Genomic DNA, 17,615 nt, shown 5'->3' with positions numbered 1-17,615 from the left:
TACTGCTACAGTAATGATTTGCTGGGGGTGGAGGCATCCCAGTTACTACTACAGTAATGATTTGCTGGGGTGGAGGCATCCCAGTTACTGCTACAGTAATGATTTGCTGGGGGTGAAGGCATCCCAGTTACTACTACAGTAATGATTTGCTGAGGGAGGTGACATCCCAGTTACTACTACAGTAATGATTTGCTGGGGGTGGAGGCATCCCAGTAACTACTACAGTAATGACGTGCTGGGGGTGGAGGCATCCCAGTTACTACTACAGTAATGATTTGCTGTGGAGGCATGGGATTTGCTGAGGGTGGAGGGGCATGGAGGCATCCCAGTTACTACTACAGTAATGATTTGCTGGGGGTGGAGGCATCCCAGTTACTGCTACAGTAATGATTTGCTGGGGGTGGAGGCATCCCAGTTACTACTACAGTAATGACGTGCTGGGGGTGGAGGCATCCCAGTAACTACTACAGTAATGACGTGCTGGGGGTGGAGGCATCCCAGTTACTACTACAGTAATGATTTGCTGAGGGTGGAGGCATCCCAGTTACTACTACAGTAATGATTTGCTGGGGTGAAGGCATCCCAGTTACTACTACAGTAATGATTTGCTGGGGGTGGAGGCATCCCAGTTACTGCTACAGTAATGATTTGCTGGGGGTGAAGGCATCCCAGTTACTACTACAGTAATGATTTGCTGAGGGAGGTGACATCCCAGTTACTACTACAGTAATGATTTGCTGGGGGTGGAGGCATCCCAGTAACTACTACAGTAATGACGTGCTGGGGGTGGAGGCATCCCAGTTACTACTACAGTAATGACGTGCTGGGGGTGGAGGCATCCCAGTTACTACTACAGTAATGATTTGCTGGGGGTGGAGGCATCCCAGTTACTGCTACAGTAATGATTTGCTGGGGGTGGAGGCATCCCAGTTACTACTACAGTAATGACGTGCTGGGGGTGGAGGCATCCCAGTTACTACTACAGTAATGACGTGCTGGGGTGGAGACATCCCAGTTACTACTACAGTAATGACGTTGCTGGGGTGGAGGCATCCCAGTTACTACTACAGTAATGATTTGCTGGGGGTGGAGGCATCCCAGTTACTACTACAGTAATGATTTGCTGAGGGTGGAGGCATCCCAGTTACTACTACAGTGATGATTTGCTGGGGGTGAAGGAATCCCAGTTACTACTACAGTAATGATTTGCTGGGGGTGGAGGCATCCCAGTTACTACTACAGTAATGATTTGCTGGGGGTGGAGGCATCCCAGTAACTACTACAGTAATGATTTGCTGAGGGTGGAGGCATCCCAGTTACTACTACAGTAATGATTTGCTGAGGGTGGAGGTATCCCAGTTACTACTACAGTAATGATTTGCTGGGGTGGAGGGCATCCCAGTTACTACTACAGTAATGATTTGCTGGGGGTGGAGGCATCCCAGTTACTACTACAGTAATGATTTGCTGAGGGTGGAGGTATCCCAGTTACTACTACAGTAATGATTTGCTGGGGGTGAAGGAATCCCAGTTACTACTACAGTAATGATTTGCTGGGGGTGGAGGCATCCCAGTTACTACTACAGTAATGATTTACTGAGGGTGGAGGCATCCCAGTTACTACTACAGTAATGATTTGCTGGGGGTGGAGGCAACCCAGTTACTACTACAATAATGATTTGCTGAGGGTGGAGGCATCCCAGTTACTACTACAGTAATGATTTGTTGAGGGAGGGGACATCCCAGTTACTACTACAGTAATGATTTGCTGAGGGTGGAGGCATCCCAGTTACTACTACAGTAATGATTTGTTGAGGGTGGAGGGACATCCCAGTTACTACTACAGTAATGATTTGCTGAGGGTGGAGGCATCCCAGTTACTACTAATGATTTGCTGAGGGTGGAGGCATCCCAGTTACTACTACAGTAATGATTTGTTGAGGGTGGAGGCATCCCAGTTACTGCTACAGTAATGATTTGCTGGGGGTGGAGGCATCCCAGTTACTCCTACAGTAATGATTTGCTGGGGGTGGAGGCATCCCAGTTACTACTACAGTAATGATTTGCTGGGGGTGGAGGCATCCCAGTTACTACTACAGTAATGATTTGCTGAGGGTGGAGGCAACCCAGTTACTACTACAGTAATGATTTGCTGAGGGTGGAGGCAGCCCAGTTACTACTACAGTAATGATTTGCTGAGGGTGGAGACTACCATAAACAACCATCATGTAGCGTTGTAAACATACAATGACTAATGCAGTGTCGTTACTTTTGAGAAAGCAACAGGTAACAACAAGTACAGACATACATTAACATGGCTCTCGAAGCTAAAACTTGTCCCCCGAACACTACAACTGAGGAGAAGAATAATAATGGCCATTTATACCGCGCCTTTTCCGCACACTTGTGGATGCTCAAAGCGCTAACACATTATTACCCCGGATAACCGGTCACATGACTTGTCCCACCGGGTACCCACTTTCTGCTGGGTGATCAGATGCAATTTTGAAAAAACTCACTTGCCTAAGGTGAGACCACATGTGTCACATGGCTTCGTTGTGGGGCAGAAGCGAAGTCCTAGTTGCCAAACACGGTCACCCAACCAAGGACTGTCTGCGCTCAGCGTTGCTTAAGTTCAACTGAGTTGTGACCTGAGCTCTATGCACATGACCCACGCGCCACCACTGGTGGAAGAAGGATTAAGGATACAGCAACACGAAAAGAAACAAGGATAAACAGGATTAGAAGAAGAAGAAGAAGAAGAAGAAGAAGAAGAAGAAGAAGAAGAAGAAGAAGAAGAAGAAGAAGAAGAAGAAGAAGAAGAAGAAGAAGAAAGGAAAAGGTTTTTATGATTGCGTCTCAGATTATTTATAAAAAGGATATCCGGGGTTGCTGTCTGCCAGAGTCCTATTCCAGCATATACGTATCTGCTTAACACACATAGAGATTTGCATGGAACATCGTGATACAGAGATACAAGCCTGACTTGCCTCCCTCGGTGATAACACTGCGGTCACACCTTTACCAACCTGAGTATTCCGGATCTCCTGGTGACTTAAACATAGATTTTAACGGAGATGCACATGACTTTTCCTTCCGATATAAGTACCGAGTCTCTATACATACATCCCCTTTTGAATTCACAGCTACAGAGTTATTATAGAAGCACACGAGGTTATTTTTAAATCCAGTATATAGTGATAAAAGTTGATATAGTGAAGGTCCACCCGTGTTCTCATTTGCGTTTGATCACAATGGCATCTGTGATATTATTAATATGCTAAAATGAAAGATTGACGATGATCCAAAACACGTTCAGATCGCTACCTCACCTCTTAGCCCGGTCTACAGACCTGTATGGATTCGAATTCCCTTCCATTCTCCTCATAGGTACAATGTGTGAAGCCCATTTCTGGTGTCCCCCGCCGTGATATTGCTGGAATATTGCTAAAAGCGGCGTAAAACCAAACTCACTGACTCACTTTGTGTATTCTACCAAAGCTGTTTGTGAGGCGCCAGAAGGTTAACATTGACTCATTTACCAACGTGTCTCAACTCCACTGGATGTGCTGCACGTGTGGTCTACGCTGACCACTTGCCACGTCGGCGTACAACATCGGCAGCGGTGATCTGCAAGATGTCCTGGGCAGCCTGTGCACGTGGGAGATTTAAAGGGCATTTCAGTCACTGTGGAGTATGTGATATGGGGTTATTTCCTCACTGAATGAATCACACCCAGTGCATGCATGTTTCACAGGGTGGAAGCGCTGTCCATGCGAAATGTGGAGTTGCCCAAAAAGCAAATCCATTACCTCGCTGGACAGTGAAAGAAGAACATGTGGCGCAAGAATAATGGTAAGTTTTCTCTCGCATTTTCATTATTTTGCAAGTATATCAGGTTTTGCCATTTGGCAGAAGGATCTAGAAAGTTACAGATCTGTCTGTAATTGCTTGACACCCTCTCTATGTATTGCAATTGCGCGTTAAGCGAGGGCACCCTCCTGGGTATCGAAACAAGTTCGCGGAATATGATCGTTTCAACAGAAAATATGACATCCTCATCAGCAGACACGCCTTTTCTTGCTGTCAATTCTTAGATATAGTTATTTTAGGTCTTCATTCAGAGTTTAGGCTTTAATGCGTCAGTACTTTTTCAATAATCGTCGAAAAATCAATCTGTACATTTTATAAAGAGTTGTTCACATTTAGCAAACAAACTGCCCATTGTGTTGTGATTTTACTGTCCAGGAGTTGACAGTTTATAGTTTTAACCGTCAGGTCATCAAACGCTAGTGATATTTGTTGTGAAGAAGAATGTTTTGTTACTGCCTACCTGGTGTATTTATTACGATTTTTTATCTTCAAGTACGATTGTACACACTCATTGCAGTTTGTACCTTGTCTGGGATTTATTGGATGCAAACCTATTAAAACACACATTCATTTGTTTTGAAAAAACATGCATTCGTTTCACTTCAGCTTTACTTGCCAGCGTAAACACAGATCGGCAAGTTCATATTCTCATTAAATTGTGTCATTTGGATTTCTCCTGTATTTTCTTTACAACCGCGATTGACTTGTCCATATCGCTGTTGGTGCCACCGGTGGGAACAAAGGAAGTCATTAATGTATTTGATTTCGCACATTCAACATTGGTTAGATGTCCCTTGGTTTTCAGATGCTTAGTGATGTGCTGTACCCGAATGTGCAATGCTAATATCGGAATGATAGTATGAACAATGTAATACTTTGTAATAAGTCTCCGCTTTCATAACAGGGACCTGTTGATCAGGATTTGGTACCCGGGTCAAGAAAATCTTCCTTACTGTCCAGAAATACCCCATACACATGCAATAATTTTTATATATATAATGTTAAAAAAACAAATTTACAAATCCAGCTTAAAACAAGGAGTAAAAATATGTGTTGTTATCAATCAATGATATATAATCAAATTTATGTCAAATTGGAATATTTTGTTCGCATTGTACACGGGCATCTCTAGATCGAATTCAAATTAAATTTAAATATCACTGTCAATCGAATCAAGGTATTGAATGAGATGTGTAAAAGAGCCATTCACAGGCGCAGGAGCTTGTACATATATAACGCTAAACACTGCCATCCAGTTATATATAGATAGATCTATAGCTGTCACTGACGGGGTCTCTTTAGAGTAGCGTTACAAGTGCCTGTGTTCACAGGCTCGTTGTGATGTAATATTTGCGTCCGTATATATAATCCGAAGAGGCTGACAAGTGTTTATTATTGTCCTAAGTAGATCAATATCAGATTCATGCCTTTTAACCGTGACTGTACGTTTCCCCGCAGTCATATGACCCTCTTCAAAACCACGTGACACGCCGGCGTCAATTTCATACAATGATTTCTCCCTCCAGGGATCAGTCATTAAAGTTGTTGACAGTCGTAAAGAATGGCGATACCTGACAGGTGGCGTAAATATCTTGTGATAGTGGGTGGGGTGCTGGTGCATCTCACTCTCGGAACAGTTTATACGTTCGGTAAGATTTGTATTGACTTTTATGATATCCGATATTGGATCTGAAGTGTGCTTGTCACTTGCCAGATGTCCACCTGTTGTTGATATGACTCCAGAGAGTAGTGGGTCGGTCAACAGATTTTTTCTGATCACATATGTTTCACCGACTGACATTTCGTATGTCACTATGCAGTCAATATATGAAGCAGATGCAGGCGTCGAAATAATATCATGTTTTACCGAAGGGCTCTGATTAAAGTATTTCTTATGTGGAGAAATCAAGTCCCATATTGATTAGGCCTAGATGTAGTCCAGCATATAACTAGACGACTTTGCACCAAGGTGTGTAGCCTGTAGGCCTTGGCTGGAATACGAGTTTATTTATATGAAGTATAAAGGCTAAACACGCAACGCATCCTTCTTCCGTGGAATAAATTGTTCAGTATTTTGTTTGGATAATGCCTAGCATTGCCTACAGCTATAAAAGTTAAAACTATTATGCATGCATCCACCATAAACATAGATCTACCTAGAAAAAAAATGAAAATATATTCAGTGAATAAAGATCAAAATAATACATTTGCCTAAAGTTCTAAAACTGTTTCAGACTATTGAGCAAATTGATATTTTAGATGATATCAGTATGTTTGTATTAATTGAATGATGTGGACATTTTAATTTTTTTTAAAATTTTGAGGGCCATCATGCATGAAATGAGCAAACCATTTGTATAAAGAATTCTTTTATTAACACAAATTATTTCCAAAAAGTTTTGGGAGAAATTGTTTCAAGGGAGCAGATCTATACAATGTATAATATCGTTGATGTAGGTGGCAAATGTATTTAATCATATGAGAAATCCAATGCATAAATTAGATAATCTTCATTAAGTAGTGTACATATGGTAGATCAACCCTGTTATAGTCAGCTAATAGGATAAGCAGGTTGTAAATGGGCAGCAATGTATTGAATGGTGCATTTGATTAGCTGAAGCATAATGTCTGAACAATTAATGTTATTTCCCGTATATGTCAGTGATCCATATGTCTGTGGTGTCCTTGCCGCATGTGTGGCCAGCCAGCCAGATGTTGCAGGATTCAGTGTGTGTACATGCAGATCGGCACAATCACTGCTTGTCTGGTTGTATCTCCAGCTTGCACTCTGAAAGAACCATATAGCCCTGCTTAATCCAATCAGTATTTAGTGAATGTTTGCCTACTAATTTTATTTTGCAACTTTCACAGTACCTGTAAAAGAAATATCACCTATGAAAATAATCTTCTCTAAAATATTATTAGGTGATTAGTTATCACAATTAATTTACTTATCAAATTTGCTCAATTAAATGTCCTGGTATGTATTTTTTTCATTCATTCTTTCAGCCATGCTTAAGCCCAAGAGGCTCGATGTTTATAATTGTACATGCTGCAGCAACTTTCTATTGATGTAATCTTGAATGTACTGAAATATATGCACCAGAATATCAAGTAGTCACAGAAGGCTTCACCGTAAAATAACCAGCTTCTCTGTACAATAACCAACTTCACCATACAATAGCCAGGATCACCATATCATAACCAGCTTCACCGTACAATAAACAGATTCATTGTACAATAACCAGGTTCACATTAAAATAAACAGCTTCACCATACAATAAATTAACCAGCTTCACTGTACAATAAGCAGCTTCACTGTACAATGACCAACTTCACTGTACAATAAGCAGCTTCACTGTACAATAACCAGCTTCACCATACAAGAACCAGCTTCACTGTACAATAACCAGCTTCACCGTACAATAACCAGTGTCAGCGTACAATGACCAGCTTTACCGTACAATAACCAGCTTCACTGTACAATAACTAGTTTCACTGTACAATAACTAGCTTCAATGTACAATGACCAGCTTCACCGTACAATAACTAGCTTCACTGTACAATAACTAGCTTCACTGTACAATAACTAGCTTCACAGTTGTAAAGAATTAACTGTCTGTACCACTAGCCTCTAGCCTGAGTTCAGTAACATGTCTTTGGTCAAATACGCTTGGCTAATACAAGACAATACATCAACGCTATGTCAGTAATATCTACTGAAAATGATGTAAATTTCTAGTAGACATTGGGGTGCTGAAGTAGCCTTGTGTTTGAAATGTTCACTTGTCACGCCAAAGTCCTGGGTTCGATTCCCCACATTTGTACAATGGCTGAAGTCCACTGCTGGTGTCCCAAGATGTGGCATTGCTGGAATAGTGCTAAAAGTGGCGTTAAACTAAACTCACTCACTCATACTCCCTCAAGTAGACACCCGTGAAGGTTAGAATGAACCTTCAGTAACCCATGCTTGTCGTAAGAGGAGACTAACGGGATCGGGTGGTCAGACTCGCTGGCTTGGTTGACAATGTCATCGGTTCCCCATTGCGCAGATCGATGCTCTTGCTGTTGATCACTGGATTGTCTAGTCCAGATTCTATTATTTACAGACTGCCGGTATATAGCTGGAATATTGGTGAGTGTGGTGTAAAACTAAACTCCCTGCTACACTGACAAGGTAAGGATGTCATCTGTGTGATGACTCCACGCCCTGCTACACTGACTAGGTAAGGATATCATCTGTGTGATGACTCCATGCCCTGCTACACTGACTAGGTTAGGATATCATCTGTGTGATGACTGCACGCCCTGCTACACTGCCAAGGTAAGTATGTCATCTGTGTGATGACTCCACGCCCTGCTACACTGCCAAGGTAAGGATATCATCTGTGTGATGACTCCACGCCCTGCTACACTGCCAAGGTAAGGATGTCATCTGTGTGATGACTCCACGCCCTGCTACACTGACAAGGTAAGGATATCATCTGTAAGGTAAGGTTAACATCACCAGCAAGCTGACAAGGTAAGGATATCATCTGTGTGATGACTCCTTGCCCTGCTACACTGACAAGGTAAGGATGTCATCTGTGTGATGACTCCACTCCCTGCTACACTGACACGGTAAGGATGTCTTCTGTGTGATGACTCCATGCCCTGCTACACTGACAAGGTAAGGATACCATCTGTGGGATGATTCCACGCCCTGCTACACTGACATGGTAAGGATGTCATCTGTGGGATGACTCCACGGCCTGGTACACTGACATGGTAAGGATGTCATCTGTGGGATGACTCCACACCCTGCTACACTGACAAGGTAAGGATGTCATCTGTCTGGTGATTCCACGCCCTGATACACTGAGAAGGTAAGGATGTCATCTGTTGTGACTCAACGCTATGCTACATAGATGAGATAAGGATATCATCTGTAAGGTAAGGATGACTCATTTGCCTGCTACTCAAATACTATGGACACAATGACAATGGATAAAGTCATGAGAAACATTGATTATTTGCACGTAATGTACGAGGTAATGATCCGTAAATCATAGATCCTACAGCCCTGGTCATGCCTGAATAGCTTCTGCATATTTGCCCCTTTACAAATGTCATCAGCTGAATATATCCGACTGACTGAGTATGTTAGTCCAGTATTCTATGTTGACCTAAAGCCACACTCCTTCATTCTCTTTCTTGATGTTTGTGCCAACATTTTTCGTATTTCAAATGCATCACCATTTTGACCCTTCTCCTTCAAAATACCTTCTTTAATGCTTACAAATCTGTAAACTCAAGGATTTAAAGATTTCAGTCACATTCCAGCTTTCGATCTAAAGACATTCTCTCCAGTCAGAGAGAGAAACTACATAAATAACAGTCCTTAAGAAATCATCCATGAGACCTCTACCCAGGTCACAGCGTGGCACAACTCATGTAGATACTGGCAGACGTGTAAGCAGATGTAGAATTGTTGTCTGTACCTCTGCCCCTGGAGTTTTGTAAAATCTACATCAATTTAAGTCTTTGTTGCCCAAGGTGAAGTTGTTCTCTGAGGCGAATTTTTGTTCATTTCTCTGATGTGTTGTCACAAGAGTTAAGTTACAATTGATGGATTTCTCTTTTCAAAAGGGGCACAGGGGTAGCCTAGTTGTTAAAGCGTTCACTCATCACACCAAAGATCCGGGTTCAATTCCCCACGTGGGTACAATCAGCGTTGCAAACTACCGCCTGCCCGACCGTCTGGGACGGTCAGTTTTGAAAAGTTGCACGCCCGATGGTCTTGCTGTTAAGTCAGTGTAATGTTGTAATGTATATAATGACTAAAGCCTTCACTGAAAAACATTTGAAAACATGTGTTATTGTGACAATAACCTGACATTAAACAGTTCCCTCCTCTTATTAACGTAACTTTCTTTTTATTTTGTCTTAATCCAGAAAATTCTGGACTGGCAACTTTCCAGCCGGTCTGGTAACTTTTGAGAATTACCAGTCCAGTTGTCTGGCCGAAATTTTGGGGAGTTTCCAACACTAGTACAATGTGTGAAGCCTTTTTCTGGTGTCCCCGCTGGGATATTGCAGGAATATTATTAAAAGCGGCATAGAAATAAACTCACTCACTCACTCTTTAGAAAGATTCTGATAAATGAAATGGGATGTGTTGAAAAGAAGCTCTGTTCATAATACAACATGTTTGGGTGAATGGCAGCTGGAAGGTGGTTGTTCAATCCTCCCTCTGGCTACATCTTACGTTAGATGTTAAGACTGGTAGCACCAGTTGTTACAATATGTTGGGCGCTAATGGCATAAAAGTTTGACTGGTTTTCGGTGCAGGACCATCAAACTTACATTTGTCTGACAAATACCACCAGCCACACGAATGTCATGCACATCACAATATCCGTCATGTAATCTTGAAAGTGACGTTCAACCCCATTCAGCATTACCTCAAATATTTGTACAGGAATTCTTCTACTCACACCGATGAGGATAGGCTTGCATGGGATTATCGGGGGTGTTGTAAATACACAACATCATTCAAGTTTTCCTTTACAATCAGTTCTATCGATGTTAACCAAGAGTCACTTGATGATCATTTCTAACTTGATCACTGACCGACATGCTTGTTTGCAGACACTGACATATTTATCTCCCACACGTTGCCCACAACAGATACTGTTTGCCTGTTGGCTTTCGTCTACACAAAAACCTTGCCATTATCTGATAGAACTGACATTATCTGATAGAACTGATAGAACTGACATTATCTGATAGAACTGACATTATCTGAACTGACATTATCTGATAGAACTGACATTATCTGATAGAACTGACATCTGATAGAACTGACATTATAGAACTGACATTATCTGATAGAACTGACATTATCTGATAGAACTGACATTATCTGATAGAACTGACATTATCTGATAGAACTGACATTATCTGAACTGACATTATCTGATAGAACTGACATTATCTGATAGAACTGATAGAACTGACATTATCTGATAGAACTGACATTATCTGAACTGACATTATCTGATAGAACTGACATTATCTGATAGAACTGACATCTGATAGAACTGACATTATAGAACTGACATTATCTGATAGAACCGACATTATCTGATAGAACTGACATTATCTGATAGAACTGACATTATCTGATAGAACTGACATTATCTGATAGAACCGACATTATCTGATAGAACTGACATTATCTGTAGAACTGACATTATCTTATAGAACTGACATTATCTGATAGAACTGACATTATCTGATAGAACTGACATTATCTGTAGAACTGACATTATCCATTATCTGATAGAACTGACATTATCTGATAGAACTGACATTATCTGATAGAAAAGAACTGACATCTGATAGAAGTTTTAATAGAACTGACATTATCTGATAGAACTGACATTATCTGTAGAACTGACATTATCTGATAGAACTGACATTATCTGATAGAACTGACATTATCTGATAGAACTGACATTATCTGTAGAACTGACATTATCTTGAACTGAACCGGACCAGTGTCAACTTGTCCCGAGAATTTATATGAACATTAATTTGACTGAACACAGGGCTTGATGCGGGCTTCGACAGGAGACAATTCCCTGACTGAAATGTATAAACTAAAATAATTCATCACTTTTGTGTTTAATAGAGTGTAAATTAATGTAATGGCCTTATTCAGGTGACTTGTATTTCATTTATATACCTCCAGTGATGTCACTCTGTTGTCTCGTCAGATTCTCCTTTTACCGAGTAAACCTCCACAGGCAGTTTCAAAGAAATCCCAGGGATTTTCTACAGAATTGCCTGGATCCCGGGCATTTGCCTGGGGATTTTCTATGGAATAGGCCTTGACTTTGGATTATTTTACTTGTACAAGTTTTTAACACAATCATAAAATATCACGTTATTGAAAGCTGCCAATGTATTGTGTAGCTTACCCCTAGGAACCTGCGACCCCTAGCTTACCCCTAGGAACCTGCGACCCCTAGCTTACCCCTAGGAACCTGCAACCCCTAGCTTACCCCTAGGAACCTGCGACCCCTAGCTTACCCCTAGGAACCTGCGACCCCTAGCTTACCCCTAGGAACCTGCAACCCCTAGCTTACTAGCTTGGTGGTTTTATCCACTAGGCTACGAAGGATCGCTGTGAAGAATGTGATTGTTTGTCAGAATGAACCATGCGTTCCTCACAAGACGGGTAGTGCGGACAGTGCATGTGCAGGACATGGGTAGCGCGTGCAGAGCACATGCATTGTGCGTGCCACGCAAGGTATCGTCTGCCAGTTGCATCCCAGTTGATTTCAACAGTAAATACCAAATATTGAAATTATATCTAAAGTATATCTTTGGTTGGTTCATAAGTTTGATCAAAACCCCCTCCTTGGTTTTGTTTGAAACGTAAGCCATTGGCCTCGGGAAATTGGTTTCAATTGCTTTTTCAGAGAAATGCTATTTTCCCATTTTCCCCGGTAAAGGAACTTTATATGGAATCTTAGATAACTCCCTGAAGTATTCTGACCCCAGGAATAACCAACCAGGGTGCTGCTGTACAAAACAACCTTAGCGCTGAGACTACCTTAAGTCTATGTTATGGTATGGGAGTTACGGTCACCTTAGCGCTGAGACTACCTTAAGTCTATGTTATGGTATGGGAGTTACGGTCACCTTAGCGCTGAGACTACCTTAAGTCTATGTTATGGTATGGGAGTTACGGTCACCTTAGCGCTAAGACTACCTTCAGTCTATGTTATGGTATGGGAGATACGGTCACCTTAGCGCTAAGACTACCTTCAGTCTATGTTATGGTATGGGAGTTACGGTCACCTTAGCTCTAAGACTACCTTCAGTCTATGTTATGGTATGGGAGATACGGTCACCTTAGCTTAAGACTACCTTAAGTCTATGTTATGGTATGGGAGTTACGGTCACCTTAGCTTAAGACTACCTTTAAGTCTATGTTATGGTATGGGAGTTACGGTCATCTTAGCTTAAGACTACCTTCAGTCTATGTTATGGTATGGGAGTTACGGTCACCTGAGCTGAGACTACCTTAAGTCTATGTTATGGTATATGGGAGTAACGGTCACCTTAGCTGAGACTACCTTCAGTCTATGTTATGGTATGGGAGTTACGGTCACCTTAACGCTGAGACTACCTTAAGTCTATTTTATGGTATGGGAGTTACGATCACCTTAGCGCTGAGACTACCTTAAGTCTATGTTATGGTATGGGAGTTACGGTCACCTTAGCGCTGAGACTACCTTCAGTCTATGTTATGGTATGGGAGTTACGGTCACCTTAGCTCTAAGACTACCTTAAGTCTATGTTATGGTATGGGAGTTACGGTCACCTTAGCGCTAAGACTACCTTAAGTCTATGTTATGGTATGGGAGTTACGGTCACCTTAGCGCTAAGACTACCTTAAGTCTATGTTATGGTATGGGAGTTACGGTCACCTTAGCGATAAGACTACCTTCAGTCTATGTTATGGTATGGGAGGTTCTTGGGGTTCTATTTACCTCAGATCTATTTAACCACAAGCCTTTTTTTGTGTCTACATGTAATGTCTTTGGTGCAGGCAACCTGAACCCATACCTGACCTCGTACATCCGGAAGTACAGCAGCCCCAGTAACCTGCAGTATGGGGAAAGTGTGTGGATCTTCTCCATGTCAGGAATGGGTCAGGGACTGTCCATGTTCCTTGGGGGCGTCATCAACCGATATATCGGCCCCCGACTCACCACGCTTCTGGGATCAATGCTCATGAGGTTTGACTTTTACTGGCTAGTAACTGTTTAGGGTCATTATTAAAGTAATCAAAAATTAGATACAAGTTAACGTGCAAAATCAAGATTCAATTTTAATTTCACTTTTAGAAAAATATTTATCAACACAATAGGGTCATATCATTAATAGACTCTGAATGAGTATTTAACAATTGCTCTCTCGATATATTATTTGACATTCGTATTTCCCCGTCATGAATTCTTTACAACACTCCTGTAGTCCGATTACATTTTTTTGTTATATTGTGAGAAAACCAATACTTCTAGGGTATATTTAGGATTTTACACACACAAAAAAACCAAAAAAAACAGCTGTGCATTAAACAATGTCTCATTGACAACCAGTGGCAAATCATGCAGTTATATCATAAGGAAATATTGTCGATATTTGATATATTATTATAATTTTCATAATTATTATTTCATAATGTATTTTTTTCTCAGTTCAATATTTTCATAAACCATGGGTAGGTATTTCCGTGGTTGAAATATCACATTCTCAGTTCATAAATCAAGACAGTTAAAATGTAGAAAAATATATGCTATCGTCAACGTAATCGTTTCATTCGAAGATTTCTGGGAATGTTTTTCATGAAAATTCTGCAAAGTGCGATTGAGGGAGGTATGTATTGTACCAGTATCACTCTCTATTTGCGCAGTATGCTATGTGCACTTGCAGACAACTGTAGACAGGAGTCGAGTTTAAGAAATTCGCACCTCCACCGTTGAAGAGTTCGATCTTAGCTAACATCGCGATCTTAAATCCATGCGGTCTTACAATCGCGCTAAGATCGGCTTTGTGCAAGTGGGTTAGGGCAATTGTATGGTGATTGTTAAGTTGATTGTAAGGCCCTAAGATTGATTGTAACTAAGATTGCTCTGTGCAAGTGGGCCCTGGTGTTCATGTTTCTATAATTGACCATGTTCACCATTTTAAGCTCCCCTGACCAGGTTTTAGACCTCGCTGGAAGCAACCTGTATAAACGACTTTATAGTAGCTGACCTTTACTAACAGCTAGTCTCTGACAGTTTTTTAGTTAAAATATGATAGAGACTTTCTGCTAGTCTATAAAATGAACATGTTTTACAGAAAAATAGGTTTTAATTTAAACTATACACCTGGAACTTAATTAAGCACCCCCCTATTTTCTGGATGATGAGAAACAAAACTTGCTGTAACTTTCTCACTATTGCAAAGATAGTGGAACCTTAGCTATTGTGAAACATACGATCTATTGGCAAATGAAAAACAAGACAATGATTCCAATTCGTGTTGTTTTAATAGCGTAACCAATGTGATTTGGTCACTATTGATTTTTGATGAAAATAGTCACTGAACAAGTATGGTCGTAGCATTGTCAATGGCTGACTATTACAAGAAATGATGCACAAGGAATGTCACATGCTAACATCTGATCGCCTGGCATCAGTATCGGGTGTATCCCCCACAAGCTTGGATGACAGCTTGAATCCTTCTCCTCATGCTACTAGTAAACCTTCTGATACGATCAAGTGGCAATTGCCGCCATTCTTCATGCAAAGCAGCTTCCAGCTGTGCAAGATTCTGGAGAGGGGGTTCTTCAACCTCACACGGCGTCCCAAGAAAGTCCCAGATGTGCTCCAAAGGATTCAAATCGAGGCTCATTGCTGGCCAAAGGTAATGCCATGATAGCCTCATTATGGAGATCTGCGGTCACAGCACGTGAACGATCGCGCCTGGCGTTGTCGTCCATGAATATCGGGTGAGTAGCCAACGGATGGTTGTCAAAAGTGAGGCACGACTAACCGATGGAGAATATCCCGATGTACTGCTTGACCATTAAAGATGTCCTCGGGACAGTCACCATTTGAAGTTTACAGTAGTGTGAAAGACAAACCCAGATCATAACCGATCCTCCACCATGAGGAACAATAGGGTGGATATTCCTGGGCACGTAAGCAGTGTTTTTATGCCCCCACACCCCATTCGACCATCTGTAACATGGAGAAGGAACCTGCTCATCTGACCAGTGGACCCTCCTCCATGTCCAGGTTCCACTGCCGCATGGGCCATACACCACTCCAGACGCCGCCTCTTAAGGAGATCAGACAGAGCAGGACGTTTGATGACTCTTTTCTGAACCTCGCTACCAAGTGCCCTAAGGCGATTTCTAACGGGTTCTGGTGGATAATTGTCTGTAGGGTAACCACAGATGCTTTCAACCGAACTTTGTGGCAAAGGGTTCTCGGCTTTACCAGGCGCTATAGGCTGCTATCATCACGGCCGTTGTCCTCCTGGAGTTGTCCAGGCCTTGAACGATCGCCACATCTCCTGTCATCTGATGTTTCGGACAAGTCGGTTGATGACCGAAAGTGACTGGAAGCTCCAGTTGTCGCCCAATAGCTTTGAGGACATGCCTGTTGCATGTATGCCTACAATTTGCCACCTGAGTGCTTCAGAAAGTCATCTCCTCGCCATTTCAGTATTTATTAATGGAGATAGTTACAAATTTGTCTGCTTTTATACCCATAAATTGCATATCAGAGAAACTGAATTTTGGGAAAAGTGTGGGTTGTATGCTTCACGTGCACAAGGGATGCGTTTTGACGAGTGCAAAGGAACTGAAACACCTTTTTAGACTACTAGAGATGTGTTGTAATACAGAGATATCATTCATGTTTAACGATGGTTAACAGTTGCTCTACTATCATGAAATATATCAGGGGGTGCTTAATTAAGTTCCAGGTGTATAGATACAATAAAAGGAGCCAGAGACTTTCTTCATTTTAAGAAACTCTGTTGACATTAATCTAGACTTGCCACACATCCTAGACTTACATGGGCTACATTGGGTATACATGCATTTGTTTCAGCATCAGTATGACAGAATACAGTTGACCCTGAATTTAACATATTGACAGTGTGCATTTCTTGCATGTAAAGCTGCATTACTATTGTCATTAAGATGTTGTCAGGGATAATTTGATTAAAATTAAAAAAAAACAACTGTCAACAGTCAGCCTTAGAATGCAGGAATTTATAAAAAAAAAACTGTTTTTGTTGTTGTGGTGTTCCAGTGCCGGAGTCCAGTTGACGTACTTGTCAGTCCAGCACTCCTTCGTTGCCGTTGTTTTCACGTACGGACTGATGTTTGGACTGGGTGTCGCTATAGCTTATGCAGTGCCCATGGCCTGTGCAATGAAGGTAGGTTTCCTTATATAAACTATAGTTCCCCTGTAATGTCCATAGAATGTGTCCTGAAAGTAAGTGTCCTGTATTGTCCATAGCCTGTGTCCAAAAAGTAGGTCTATTGTAATAGTTCTATTGTATGTGTCCATAGCCTGTGTCCTGAAGATCGGTCTCTGTAATGTCCATAGCCCAGTCCCGAAGATGTCCCTGTAATGTCCATAGCCTGTGTCCTGAAGATGGGTCTCTGTAATGCCTGTGTCCTGAAGATGGGTCTCTGTAATGTCCATAGCCTGTGTCCTGAAGATGGGTCCCTGTAATGTCCATAGCCTGTGTCCTGAAGATGGGTCTCTGTAATGTCCATAGCCTGTGTCCTGAAGATGGGTCTCTGTAATGTCCATAGCCTGTGTCCTGGAAGATGGGTCTGTAATGATAGCCTGTGTCCTGAAGATGGGTCTCCCTGTAATGTCCATAGCCTGTGTCCTGAAGATGGGTCTCTGTAATGTCCATAGCTCAGTCCTGATGTAATGTCCTGTGGGTCCTGATGGGTCCTGTAATGTCCATAGCCTGTGTCCTGAAGATGGGTCCCTGTAATGTCCATAGCCTGTGTCCTGAAGATGGGTCTCTGTAATGCCCATAGCCTGTGTCCTGAAGATGGGTCTCCCTGCACATCCACAGTCCTGAAGAGGCCTCAGATGTCCATGCAGCCCAGTCCCGAAGATGATGGGCCCCGTGCCCAGCCTGTGTCCTGGAAGATGGGCCCT

At 41.9% G+C, this 17,615-nt stretch overlaps 1 protein-coding gene across 1 annotated transcript; it reads left to right on the top strand.

Annotated features, from left to right (window-relative positions):
• Positions 1–5,393: 5,393 nt before the first annotated feature.
• On the top strand, positions 5,394–16,869 carry LOC124277460 (the record flags this gene model as incomplete). The annotated part of the gene is made up of 3 exons (XM_046713157.1): positions 5,394–5,522; positions 13,478–13,667; positions 16,743–16,869. Coding segments are annotated over exons 1-3 (405 nt in total), but the record flags the coding sequence as incomplete, so codon positions are not given.
• Between the last annotated feature and the right edge of the window lie 746 nt (positions 16,870–17,615).

Source organism: Haliotis rubra, unplaced genomic scaffold (genome assembly GCF_003918875.1).
Source record: "Haliotis rubra isolate DU_JTF1 unplaced genomic scaffold, ASM391887v1 Scf2218, whole genome shotgun sequence".
NCBI lineage: Eukaryota > Metazoa > Mollusca > Gastropoda > Lepetellida > Haliotidae > Haliotis > Haliotis rubra.
Note: the sequence above shows the minus strand (reverse complement) of the source record. Positions and strands in the feature narration are given on the sequence as shown.